At 51.4% G+C, this 12,580-nt stretch overlaps 5 protein-coding genes across 5 annotated transcripts; 2 read left to right on the top strand and 3 right to left on the bottom strand.

The window, feature by feature from the left end:
- Positions 1–329: 329 nt before the first annotated feature.
- J4E84_010112 (uncharacterized protein) lies at positions 330–1,631 on the bottom strand (the record flags this gene model as incomplete). The annotated part of the gene is made up of 3 exons (XM_049392670.1): positions 330–1,138; positions 1,194–1,490; positions 1,541–1,631. 3 exons carry the CDS (start codon positions 1,629–1,631, stop codon positions 330–332), a joined length of 1,197 nt encoding a protein of 398 aa, XP_049239618.1.
- A 1,345-nt stretch (positions 1,632–2,976) lies between these two features.
- J4E84_010111 (uncharacterized protein) lies at positions 2,977–4,629 on the top strand (the record flags this gene model as incomplete). The annotated part of the gene is made up of 1 exon (XM_049392669.1): positions 2,977–4,629. One exon carries the CDS (start codon positions 2,977–2,979, stop codon positions 4,627–4,629), a length of 1,653 nt encoding a protein of 550 aa, XP_049239617.1.
- Positions 4,630–5,140: 511 nt separating this feature from the next.
- On the top strand, positions 5,141–7,193 carry J4E84_010110 (uncharacterized protein; the record flags this gene model as incomplete). The annotated part of the gene is made up of 4 exons (XM_049392668.1): positions 5,141–5,423; positions 5,483–6,202; positions 6,257–6,852; positions 6,903–7,193. 4 exons carry the CDS (start codon positions 5,141–5,143, stop codon positions 7,191–7,193), a joined length of 1,890 nt encoding a protein of 629 aa, XP_049239616.1.
- Positions 7,194–8,321: 1,128 nt separating this feature from the next.
- Positions 8,322–10,181, bottom strand: J4E84_010109 (uncharacterized protein; the record flags this gene model as incomplete). The annotated part of the gene is made up of 3 exons (XM_049392667.1): positions 8,322–9,253; positions 9,309–9,922; positions 9,979–10,181. 3 exons carry the CDS (start codon positions 10,179–10,181, stop codon positions 8,322–8,324), a joined length of 1,749 nt encoding a protein of 582 aa, XP_049239615.1.
- Positions 10,182–10,918: 737 nt separating this feature from the next.
- On the bottom strand, positions 10,919–12,319 carry J4E84_010108 (uncharacterized protein; the record flags this gene model as incomplete). Its single annotated transcript, XM_049392666.1, has 1 exon — positions 10,919–12,319. One exon carries the CDS (start codon positions 12,317–12,319, stop codon positions 10,919–10,921), a length of 1,401 nt encoding a protein of 466 aa, XP_049239614.1.
- Between the last annotated feature and the right edge of the window lie 261 nt (positions 12,320–12,580).

Here is a 12,580-nt window from a genome sequence, read left to right as displayed (position 1 = left end):
AAGGCTGATCTGCATCGGTACCTGGACCAGCAGGGTCCTTTGGCAACTCTATCTCAGTGAGTGGCATGGTTGTTGCTGTGGCAGTCATTGCGGTGTTGGTGGTTCGGTCGTGGTTTTGCGTCGGTGATGAGGAAGGACCGGTGTGTGAGTCTGTGAGAGCTAGCGCCGTTGGAAACTTCGCCATTTCCACGTTCACCTTTACCACCGCAGTAGCGCACAGACGCAATTATGTAAGCGCGATCGTTGAAGTAAGAGGCATCAATGCATGCATAGCAAAGGTACACTGCGAAAGAACCAGTAATCTTGCTAACTATAAACTGCCGCCAACTCTACGCTTTCAGGTTTCGCCAAACAGCCGTCTCAAATCTTGCGACAAGATCGAACGTCTTGCGATCCGCCCAAGGTGACACCTGCGTGGCAAAGAAAAGCGCGATTCCCCTCTCCCGATTGACACTCCACTGTAAATTCGGAAGTCCTGACCAGCACAGCGTACCCTTCGGCTTGAAGTAGTTCTCTCGGTCCACATCTTCCATCAACAACAGGCTACCAAGTCCGAAGTTCGGTTTGACGCCTTCCATACTGGCGTCCAACGTGCAGGTATAAGCGAGTTCGGCGTTATCGACGAGTGCCTTGGCCGCGAGACTGTCTTCGGCGAACTGCGGGCTGAACATGGCGTCGACCATGGTTTTGGAGAGGATAATAGGCGAGAGCTTGAGAAGATCGGCAAGCACGCGCGTGTAGTCGTACACATTGGCATACAAGCCCGCTCCACCACCTTCTCCGACAGGGTCGCCAGACCAAAAGGGTGTTGGGCCATCTGTGAGACTGCCGTCGTCTTGCCGAGTGCTCGTGCGCATCAGCTTTGCTTCAACTGCGGGCTTGCGATTGAGATGCCAGGTAAATGAAGTTATACCGAGAGGCTTTGCAATGTTGATTTCGACGTATTCTTCGAAGCTCATGTTGGTCAAACGCGTGATGAGCAAACTGGTCCAATCGAAACCACCGCTGTATTCCCAGCCTTCTCCAGCTTCGAAGGTTCGTGGATAGGCATACTTCTTAGCCACGTTGCCATCGGTGATCAGAGCGGGTAGTTCGCCGCGCGAGGCTCGCCACGCGTAAAGACTTGGAGAAGCCCAGTCTACAAGTTGGCGAAATCAGTCCATGCTGTGTGCTGTCCGTCTAGAAACACTTACCGTACGTCGTGCCACTGGAATGCGTGATAAGTTGACGCAGCGTGATGGACTTCGTGGCTGGACGCACTTTGATCTCGGAGCCGTCCATCTGAACGATGGGCTGGGAAGCCAGCTCTGGTAGGTACTGATCGACTGGTTCATCTAGCGTGACTAAACCGTGTTGAACGCACTGCAGGGCAGCAATAGCGGTGATGAGCTTTGTGCAGGATGCAATGAAGAAGGTTCGATCGAAGTCCATAGGCTCCGCATCTTCAGTGACGCCATTGTGACCTGCGGTCTTCTTGTAGATGAATTTGCCTGCAGCGCGTGTGAGATACATATATCTGGAGATAGTATGGGGAAAGTACCATCCTTATCGACGACAGCCATCACCGCTCCGGGCACAATGTCCGAGCCTTTGGCAGTCGCCTTCTCGAGGTATTGCTCAAATTCGTCCATTGAAAAGGAGTAGAAGCAAACAATCTTGATAGAGTGGCCGCTTCAGTAATCTTCGAGGAGTTCGAGTTGTTCTGTGGGCGTTTCGTCCTGGTAAGATGACGACAACTATTTATGCAGTTGCTATTAGGCCACCATCCTTCGCTGACTAGCATTCATACCGCATTCCAAGCCACAAGACAAGGTAGCCGTGATTTGTAATGAGCGTTAGCAAACCTTCATGTAGTTGAAGGGTGGGGGCGAAGACTTATGTCCGATCGCCGTGCAACGAAAAAGCATCGAAGCCATTGGTCTCGTGAAGCCAGCCAACTTTGCCTGTAGTGTCCGTTCTCGTATCATATCGAGTCTAATGTGGCGACCACGGGCAAGAGGGGTTCGCCGCCAGGCAATGTGTGAAAAACGAACCGATTTAGTCCCCTCATCAGTCGTCTGCCTCCTCTTCCAGAGAGTCCTGTCTGCTCTTGGCATGCGCCATGTGCATCCCGTATCTGCACCCCATGTTTGTACAAATTGCCAAATTGGGGAAGCAGTCTAAGGGTATGTGCATACAAGCAATGTAGCTCTTTGCTCACACCGATCATGTCCTTCTGTGTGACGATAAGTGAAGTACAGGGCGAAGATGACATACAAACGGGCTAAGACGATCGGAGAAAAGTTGTGCCGACTCTAGGAAAAGGTCACACCCTGTTTGGAAAGCTGTCATTCTACGAACAACAACACTCTTAACGTCATCCTAAGAGGTCGCATTGTTGGAAGCACACCAGCCGGACTGGATTAGAGCAGGTAGACGTCTGCGCTATGTTCTTCGCCGCAGCGAGGCTGGTGCAGGGTCTAAAGGAACGTGTCTGGAAGCTCGGACGAAACACGGTTGACGCTCGGGCCCTCTTGCTTTGACATCTACCCCTGCATCCTCTATCTCACACTCGATGTCATCTCCCCTCGCATCTCATCTTATGTATACGGCATTGTCGCAAATCTTCACGCTCGGTAAAACTCACGACACCACGGATAGCCACCGGCAATGACGACGTCGATCACTCAGCCTGTGTCCAGTCGGAAGAACTCAAGCCGAGCTGCACCAATGGGAAAGAGCGTTGCGAAGCCGGTCCGACGACCCCAAACTTGGTGCGGTGATTACCCCGGGTTTTCAATGTAAATACGGCGTCTTGAGCGGTAGCGCACTTCCTGAGAGGGCTATGTGGGGTAATTGATGAACATGTTACAATAGACAAGGTTCTCCAGAGATGACATGCGCCACTCGAAATAGCGCAATGCCCATTGCTGGTATAAATGCTCCAGGGCATCGTCGCTCGATTCACAAGCACATTCATTGCATACGCCAGCCACCATGCGCTTCTCTTCAGCTATTGCGCTCGCCAGCTTATTGTCTCGGTCGGCCGTGGGAAGCCCACTCGCCAGCAACGAGCTTACCAGTCGGGCTACAACGTTCAACAATCCAGTCTTGTGGCAAGACTATCCCGACCTCGACGTCTTCCGGATAGGCGATGTTTTCTACTACTCCTCCTCGACTTTCGCCTTCTCGCCAGGAGCTCCGGTCCTAAAGTCTTACGACCTCGTTAATTGGACACCAGTAACTCATAGCGTACCAAGACTTAACTTCGGCTCGATATACGACCTCGATAACACAGCAGGCCATGCTTACGTCAAGGGCATCTGGGCCAGCTCACTGAGATACCGCGAATCGTCCGATAAGTTCATTTGGATTGGTTGTGTTCAATCCACCGGGAAGTCGTACATATGGACTGCCGACGGGAACAATGCAGCCGCCAACAATGGCGAAGTGTCGAGCTGGAATTGGACTGCCGCGGGCTCATTCCCCAAGTGCTATTACGATAACGGGATCTTTATTGACGATGATGACACCATGTACATCGTATACGACAAGTACCAGCTCAAGGTTGCCCAATTGAACGCCGACGGCACAGCGGAAGTCAGGAGTCAACAAGTCTATGAAGATCCAAATGGCCTATACCTCGAAGGTTCGCGCATGTACAAGATCAACGGCACATACTACATCTTTGCTACCAAGCCGGCCGATGACGAGTGGGTGTTGAAGTCAAAGAGTCCCTGGGGCCCATATGAGGCGCGAATCCTCGTCGACAGCATTGCAGGACCTTTGCCGAACGCAGGTAACAGCCACCAAGGTGGCGTAGTTGATACCAAAGATGGGAAGTGGTATTACGTTGCGTTTATGGACTCGTACCCTGGTGGACGCATTCCTGTCGCTGCGCCTTTGAAGTGGACGGCGGATGGATGGCCGGAAGTTGAGAAAGTGAATGGTGAATGGGGCAAGACATACCCTATGCCAGTCACAACCGCCAAGACCGTCCCCCCACCCACCGGCTTGGACAAATTTACTGGAACAGCTTTAAGTGCAGAGTGGGAATTCAACCACAACCCTGATACCAGCAAGTGGAGCCTAGTAGGCGGGGCTGGTGGCATCAAGTTACAGACTGCTTCTGTTACGAATGACCTCTACGCGGCGCGCAATACGCTGACACACCGTATCCTTGGCCCGAAGTCATCGGGAACTTTCAAGATCGACATCAGCAAAATGGCCACTGGCGACCGTGCTGGCGCTGTACTTTTCCGTGACACCGGAGCATACATCGGTATACATAAAGAAGGCTCTGCGGCAAAGTTGGTAATGGTCAACGGCTTGGAATTGAACGCAGACCGAACGACGAAGTCTACCGGTACTGTCGCTGCCACGGGGCCTAGTCTTGCTGCCGGCACAACCGATCTGTGGTTCCGCGTCCAGTCAGACATCACGCCAGCTTTCTCCAACACCAACGCGGTGCGACAAACAACCTTCTGGTACAGCACTGATGGCACCAAGTTCGTGCAACTTGGTCCTGCATACAACATGGCGAATACATGGCAGTTCTTCACGGGATACCGATTCGGTGTGTTCAACTTTGCGACAAGCAAGCTGGGTGGGGAGGTCCTGGTTAAGAACTTCGAGTTGAAGTTGGTGTAGATTCAATGTGTACTATTACGATAAGGTGACGTTATCGATGTCACAGCCAGCCTGCTCCACAAAATCTACAAACAACATCACCGTCGCATCGTCGTCTGCAATCTGAGGATGAATTCATCGGTGAAGTTACGGACCGGAGATAAGGAGATATGACACAGCTTCTGATATCGTCACCGCAACATCCGCTGCTGTATCTCCACATACCACGGCACGTGCAGACAGCGTTTGTACGTCTACAACCAAACAGCACTCGGTACTCACAGTTACCCCAATATATTGACGCGTCACATTCATAGATCTCCAGAGTTATTCCCATGCTACCCGTGACTCCACACTATCACAGTAGCACGCAATCACGCAATAACAGACAGTCGGCCCTGCTTGCATATAAGCTCTGGCATCATCACTCTCCATCACCTAGGTCGAGGACACTCGCCATTTATAACTCATACCGGTGACTCATAGAGACTGCATCACTTTCTACACTCTTTCATATATCTCCAAGGTCAAGATGGGCAACACGTACCACCATCATAGCGAAGAAAAGAAGCCTTTGAAGTGGTTTGCTTCGCCTTTGGTCGAAGACCATGTCAAAGATGACGGCGAGAAGGAACATCAAAGCCCAGCCATAACCCGAGAGAATACACAGTCGGTCCTCGATAGCGAGTTTCACGATCCTAATGCCGAAGCTGGTCTTCAGCTCGAGGTCGAGGTGTGCACGCAAGAGCTGCGTGACATGCCATCTTTCAAGCGCCATGCTGAAGCCACGAATCAAGAGTTGTTCTTCGATCTCTGTAAGCATCTAGACCTTTCTACGATTTGAATGTTTCTTGCTAACGACGCTATCTTTCAGTTTTCGTCGCCAACTTGACCACGTTCACTTCGTTGAAGGAGATCAACGACAGTGCCTCCCTGCGCGCCTACGTCGGGTTCTTTGCCTTGCTCTGGCTCACCTGGTACTCGAACTCGCTCTATGACGTTCGATTCACTGCCGATTGCATATTCGAGCGAATTGCCAAAGCCCTCCACTTTGGTGTTATGGTCGGATTCGCTGTCGTCGGGCCTGCTTGGGAGCCTGGAAAGCCTACAAGCTCACTCCAGAAGTACCAAGTGCTCTCATTCATCCTCATGGTGTCTCGTCTGGTACTCGCGGCCCAGTATAGCGTCACTTTATTCTTCGTCCGCAAACACAAAAGGACTGTCCTGCCGCTATCGCTCGTTATCGGCTCGACGCTCATCGCGGCACTGATGTACGGAAGCATTACTGGTGCTCTACCCAAGGAGACGTGCAACCTGGAGTTAGGTGTCTGCAAGCAGTTCACGACTAAGGTACATTACGCATGGTACATTATCAGCGCCGCGGAAATCGTCATCACTGTTGGCATCTCGTGCTACTGGCGCGTCATCTCATTCAAGGGTACCCACATCGTGCAGCGCATGTCGCTACTTACCTTGATCATCTTGGGAGAGGGCATCATCGTTGTCTGCAAAGCAATATCGAAAATCGTCAAGAATGGATCTCAGTTCGATACTCAGCTAACTGGCCAGATCGTCTCTTCGGTGTTGATAATCTGTAAGCTACCAACCATCGACCTGGCTTCTCGAGCATCTTGCTAATCCCTTTCAGATCTTCTCTACATGCTATACTTCGATCGCATGCACGAAGAGCACTTCGGTACGATCAAGCAGCAAGTCTGGGCTTCACTACACTTCTTCCTCCACATCATGCTCGTCCTCGTCCTCCAGGGCGTCTCTTACCTCATCATGTGGGTTGTGGCCCTCATTCGAATGGACCGTGTCGATGAGAAGTTCCGCGAAATTGAAGGGCTCAGCTTGACTGGTGCCTATGCCAACGGCACCTTCTTCGCCGACGCGCTCCGTCGCAAGATCGACGTCTACCTGTGGAACACAATCCCCAAGGGCGTTGATGCGAGCAAAGCACTCGAGACCTGGAACAGCACTCTGATCGTCCTGGCGCAGAGCTTCGATAATCACCTGACGGACGAGCAGAACTTGACAGCTGTGGACATGATCACCAAAAGCTTGAACACCGCAGAAAGCATGGCGATCCAGACCTTATTCGACAGCTTGTCCATCTCGGTACCAAAGACTGCACCGACGACGGTAGAAGAAGAGCCTAAAAGAAAGTTCTTCGACAAGGCCGCACTCCTCCAGAAGTACGAAACGCGCTTCGAGCTTGTATTCGACTACGTTTTTCTATCCGTAAGTCAAGCCCCGCTCCTTCTCTATTACTCTTTACTGACATGCACTAGGCTGGACTCGCACTTACATTTATGGCTATCATTGCCTTCGTCTCCCTGCCACCCGTAAAGCGCCATCTACGTCAATACGTGCGCCTTCTCACCATCGTTCTCATCGGCTTCGCTGTCTGTCTCATATGTCTCATCAATACGAGCAAGCCGAGTCAGAAGCATTACATGGAGAGCAACTGGATGTTGCCAACTATTTGTTTGCTCTTCTTCTTTTGCGTTTTGGTTAGCCATCTGAGGCCTCCAGCTCGGTGGAGAGGAATTGGAGGACACCACAAGTGGCATGGGGCTTAGTGGCTCTTGCAGACGCCTTTATGATACACAAGATATCTGGGAAGACTTGGTGGAAGGAGATGTAATATAAACTGAGCTTGCAGAACTAGATTTTGAACGTTACTTGGGCCTTTACAAAGACTGGGTCTAGATCTACATTCAACGAAGGTTTTGCAATTACATGGGGCTGCTTACAGCGGTTGCCGAAACACATATTATGCTTTTGAAATTTTGATCTCCAACCATGACTATAACACGAAAACATTGTCAACTCTATTGGGTCGAGCTTTCAGTCACGCTCCCGCACGCCCATCAATCCCATCTCCGCCCCCTTCCAAAGGTCGGCCCTACAGTCTTTTCGTTGGCATCATCATTTGGGTCTCGAATCCCCAGAATTTCGAATGTCCTGCGCACAAGCGCAACAAGCCTTCGTCCTCGACATGTGTAGAAGCGCCATCGCAGCCTCCTCCATCTTGCGCCTTTCGATGATCCTCTCGATACCGTCATCGATCAAGTCAACTTGACGCAGTATATCTCGACCAACGTCATCTTTATTCTAATGTCACATTAGCCAGATTGCTCTAAGCTTCATAGCGCAAACAGACTCACCATGAGTTCGCGTCTCAAGCCAAGAAGTGGTTCAGGAACAGTCGTTGACACGCCATTTTGAACGGCTTGTAGTCGTGCTTTTCGCGCTCCCAGTACTTCGAGCCAGCCTGTTCTTTTCCTGATCTCGATCTCGCGACCAAGGCGCTGGGCCTCGGATATTGGCGGGGTTGGTGGTGACTGGATCCTACTGGTGCGCTTGGGTACTGCAAGATAAACTGGGGTAGTTGAGATAGCTGAGGACTGTGTGTCGGATTTGGCGTGGTAGTAGGGCAGTACTCGATACTGGTATGCGGAGGAAAGCCAATTTTCATGAGACATCGTGATGACGAGTGTCAATTCGTGCATGCAACCCAAGATCGGAGCGCCAGTAACAGCCTTACAATCGTGGTGGACGCAGAGATTAGAATATCAGGTATATACGAGAATGGGTAGAATCGCGACTTCCGTTTGCAGGCAGAGAAGTCCCTCCACGTAAGCCTTCCCTCTCACTACTACTTCTCTCTCACTTGTAACAACCTTGCGCTGAATCCATCCTGCCGCCTAGAACACCCGCCCCTTCGTCTGTTGCATCTTCGCCACATTGAAGTTCTTGATCAAGAAAACCCACACCAAACAAAGACCCATGATCGCCGTACCCGCAATCAGCATTCTCTTCTGCGCAATACCATATGCTTCCTCGATCGCCAACCTTGTCTCGCTACCCTTTGCATAACTCAATTGCTCATCTAAGCTACCATAAATGAGATCGAAGTTCTCCATAGCCTCCGCTGGCAGTAGATCCATGAGTGCCTGAGGGAAGGAGTTTGTCCAGATCGCGCCGGAGATGGTAGATCCAACTGCGCCGCCTAGCCACCCGAAGATGTTGAGAAGTGCGAGAACAGAGGCGACGTGTTGGTGATCTGCGGCGGCCATAACGGCGATCTGCTCGCAAAGAATAATGATGGAACCACCAATCGCAATGAAGACTTGGCACATGACTAGGTAGCCTACACTGGTGTTCGGGTGACGGAAATAGATCATGAGACCTTGACCGAGGATATATATCGGTACGGCGATGAAAAGAAGCCAGCGGAAGTAGCCTGTCTTACTGATGATGAGACCGACTGACAATAGTAGTACACCGGAAAGGACGTCGAATGTTGAAGCGACGTAACCTGCTTCTGCGATCGTGAGGTTGGTAACGACCTGCAAGAAGGAAGTGAAGTATGAGTTCCAGGCGTAGTACGAGATCTGGTATGTGAAAGAGAGAAGACAAGCGCCGAGGACGGAGCGGCTGGTCAAGAGGTCGAAGGGCAGGAAGGGCTTTCCGGCTGTGAAGCGCTCGTGGAGACCGAACAGCATCAGAAGCACGAAGCCAATGACTAACATCGCGATGATGTATCCCGTAGACCATCCGTTTGGTGCTGAGTCGGCGAGAGTGAAGGGAAGGAGGAAGATGACGAGACCGGCGGCTAGTAGAAAGGCTCCCGGAACTACAGAGCTGTTAGCCTGCCTTCATCACAATTCTCAACAGTAGGAGACACTGACCATCAAATTCGCGGATATGGAAGACGACGCTCTGCAAAAGACTCCTGCCACTCGCCTCTCTTGCAAGGACGCCGTTTCTTTTCGCCTTCCGCAGGTTGAGCTTCAATAGCAAGAACAGTGGTGCAGCGACAAAGGGCAGAATGATTGCGAAAGTGCCGAAACCCCAACGCCAGTTGATGTTGTTGTAGAAGCCCTCAGCCGCCTTTGGACCAGCAAACGCTGTGATAATGTATGGCGAAGACGTGAATGCGAAAGCCAGACCTCGGTGTTTCAGACTACTCGAATCCGCTGTGATGACGTCCACACAGTAAGTCATACCACCGAATCCAATAGTGTAGAAGACCTGCGCAGCACAGTACGTCGCTAGATTTGTAGATGCAGCCATTATGATCAAGCCAAGCGTAGCGAAGCACACCATGGTAGCGAAACCTTCGGCACGACCCCAGAGATCGAGCAGCTTGGCGGTGGGAATGTATACCGCTGCAGCCATGGAGTTCGAGACGATGGTAATGACGGTGATGAGGGAATGCTCTTCGAATCCGGACGTGACGTATGGTGTGAGGTTCGAGGTAATGGATGACTGGAACGCATTCGTGAGGTACAAGAGCCACATGCTTGGAGTCGTGTCAGTATCACCGTCGGCGTATAGTTAGAATCTCCAGCGACGTACCATAAGAATGCGCATGCTAGAGAAGTCTTGGTCCACGCCAAAGTAACAGCTTCGACTTCCCTAACACCCTCCTGCGCAGAAACAGAAGGCATGTTAGCTTCTTCAACCTTGCGAATCGCATCTTCTTCGTCGATATCGACAACGTCAATGTTCTTCTGCCTCGTAGGCTCGGTGCCAGGCTGGACAGCAGCGATAGAATCCATAGTTGTAGGCGTGTCTCAACGATCTGATAATCTGTCTGGACGAACTGAACGCATCGCAATCTGCCTACCGCGCAGGGCACCAAAGCTCAAATACATTGCCGTAACTCTGGGTCCTGTACGGCAGCAACAGCTAAGCGTGATACTCGTGTGGGCCGACATACCCAAGCCAAAGCTTCTTCCGTTGGACGCCTTGAACTAGAGCTTGTCCCGGAGCTTGACCACGACGTCGCAACAGCAGGACTAGACGGCGAACACGAGATGTTGGGTAAGGCCTGAGCCATGATGGGTGCGCATTGAAGGGGTACTAGCCCTTCGAAGCATGGTGTTGATGGAATAATCTTATCAGATGGGTCACTTCAGCGGGTCCAGACACGGCTTGAACCCCATCTGCGGCTCTTTTCCGGTGCTACGAGCTTTACATCCGCAAATAATCTGTTAGAGGCGACTTTGCGGCTGACGGCCACAGAAGAAAGTCGTGTTGTGGCTGGCGAAAATTTGCGCGTGGTTCGATGCTCGGGTGGAGAACATCCAATGTGAGTTCGCTTGATCTTATCTTATCTTGATCTAGATCAGCTGCTAGGCGCGTGCGCGTCGCGTCCGACCTCGGCGCGCCTCATCACAGCTACTCACCATTGCACTTCATTCAATCCCATCACTTTCATCATGGCGTTACATGTGATACATCGGTCCTTTATGAACACGCCCTTACGGACTTATCAGCTACGATGTTCTAGCGGCTAGTGAGTGGGCAAGACGGCTCTAATAATCGCAATGCCCTCCTCTTCCGCATCTGACCAGACTTGCGCGGCCTCGACCAAATCTCGCTGTCTTAATGCGACTGCGCCCAGTGCGGTATGATGCCCCTCACGTTTACGAACGGTGAGAGCATCCACCCAAGCCAAGGTGCGGTAATCAGGATCTACAACTTCGATCGTCTCTAGCCCCAAAGGAAGCGAGTCGACCGAATCAACTCTATGACTCATTTGTACGCTGCATAGCGCTTCATTCGGGATGCGTAGCCGCCTCAATTTGTCGAACTTGTAATGGCGCAGTGAAGTGTTAATGGACCGAGCCCGTGTCGATACGCTCTCATCCGTAAAGGGTACCTCGACATCAATAAACAACTCTTCAAGCGTTGGCGCTGCGTGTTTCAGAGCTTCGATGATGTTATCCCAACCTAGGTCGTCTCTGTCCTCAAAGTCAAGGTGAGAGTGCCGTTCAGGGTAAGAGAGAAATATTGATAGCTCCCGAAGCGCTGGCGAGCCCTGCAGAAGAGCGTGTAGATACTCGCTTCTGATGCACCTCCTGCCATCGAGCATTTGGATGGTCATCTCAAGATGTATAGAAGTGATGCTGGTAGAAATGACTGCGGGTACTGGGGCTGCGATGGGGTTCGCTCCCAAGTAAGTATCCCATTTTAGTTCCAATGATGTTAGATTTGGCCCTCGAAAGAAGTCAAAGTCTGTGATCTCTTCACAAGTCAGGTATTGTAAATCAGCGAGACCGCCAACGGTGTTGTCGCGAACTTGACTGCTTTGAGCGCCGAACCAGTCCTCGACCGTTGTCTCGGTGATCCTTGGTGGTACCTTACCATGCTCATCCGGGCCAAATGGTTCTTGGTAGGTTTGCATGTCAAGTGTTTCCAGGTTGGGGAGCAGGCTGAGGATTAGACCCCCGAGTGACGGCTCGAAATAACATGCAGGCATCGTTTGTCCGTCGATCTTTCCGTCGATGGAAATCTCTTTCTCACCCTCAACTTGAGTGCAAAGCTTATAACCGAAGCCCACTCGGCGATCTATATCAGCTTTGAGCTCCTCCAGACCGCGCATGCATTGTTGATCTTGACATTCTGACTCATCGTTGTGCAGTCGCTTCGTGACTGGAAGGACGAGATGATGCACGAGGTTCGCCAGTTTCGCGTCCTTGATTAGTGCATGCAGAAATTGCATGACAGCACCATGATGGTCGAATCCAAGGGGAAGGATAGGTGCATGGTAGAGAACCTCTTCGGCGACGGGTCGGTATTTCTTTGCAACACGTGCGAAACCTGCTAGAGTAGTCTGGTCAGCTTTATCGGAGGGTATTCTGTGGAGTACGTTGAGTATCAGCTCATCCGGCAGGTCATCCAACTTAGCCATTTTGATGTAGTGCACTGCCTGCGGCAGGCTCGAGTGTGGTAAAGCGTGAGATTAGGATCAGTTAGACTGGGATTTCGTTGGACCTGCATATGTAGCAGAAATCTTCGTCGCCGTCTCTGTACATCACCCATGCCTTGTTCGTGGACGTTGTGAGCTTCTGCTTTAGTTTGGTGCTGACGGAAGGAAAGCACTGTGCTGGGTTAGTCGATATCATAATGCTGAGCTTTTAGGAAGAGATCAAAACAATGTCACGCAAAACAT

This window comes from Alternaria hordeiaustralica, assembly GCF_023758085.1.
Source record: "Alternaria hordeiaustralica strain BMP 2776 chromosome Unknown scaffold_36, whole genome shotgun sequence".
Classification (NCBI taxonomy): Eukaryota; Fungi; Ascomycota; class Dothideomycetes; order Pleosporales; family Pleosporaceae; genus Alternaria; species Alternaria hordeiaustralica.
This window is presented reverse-complemented; position numbering and strand designations above follow the sequence as displayed.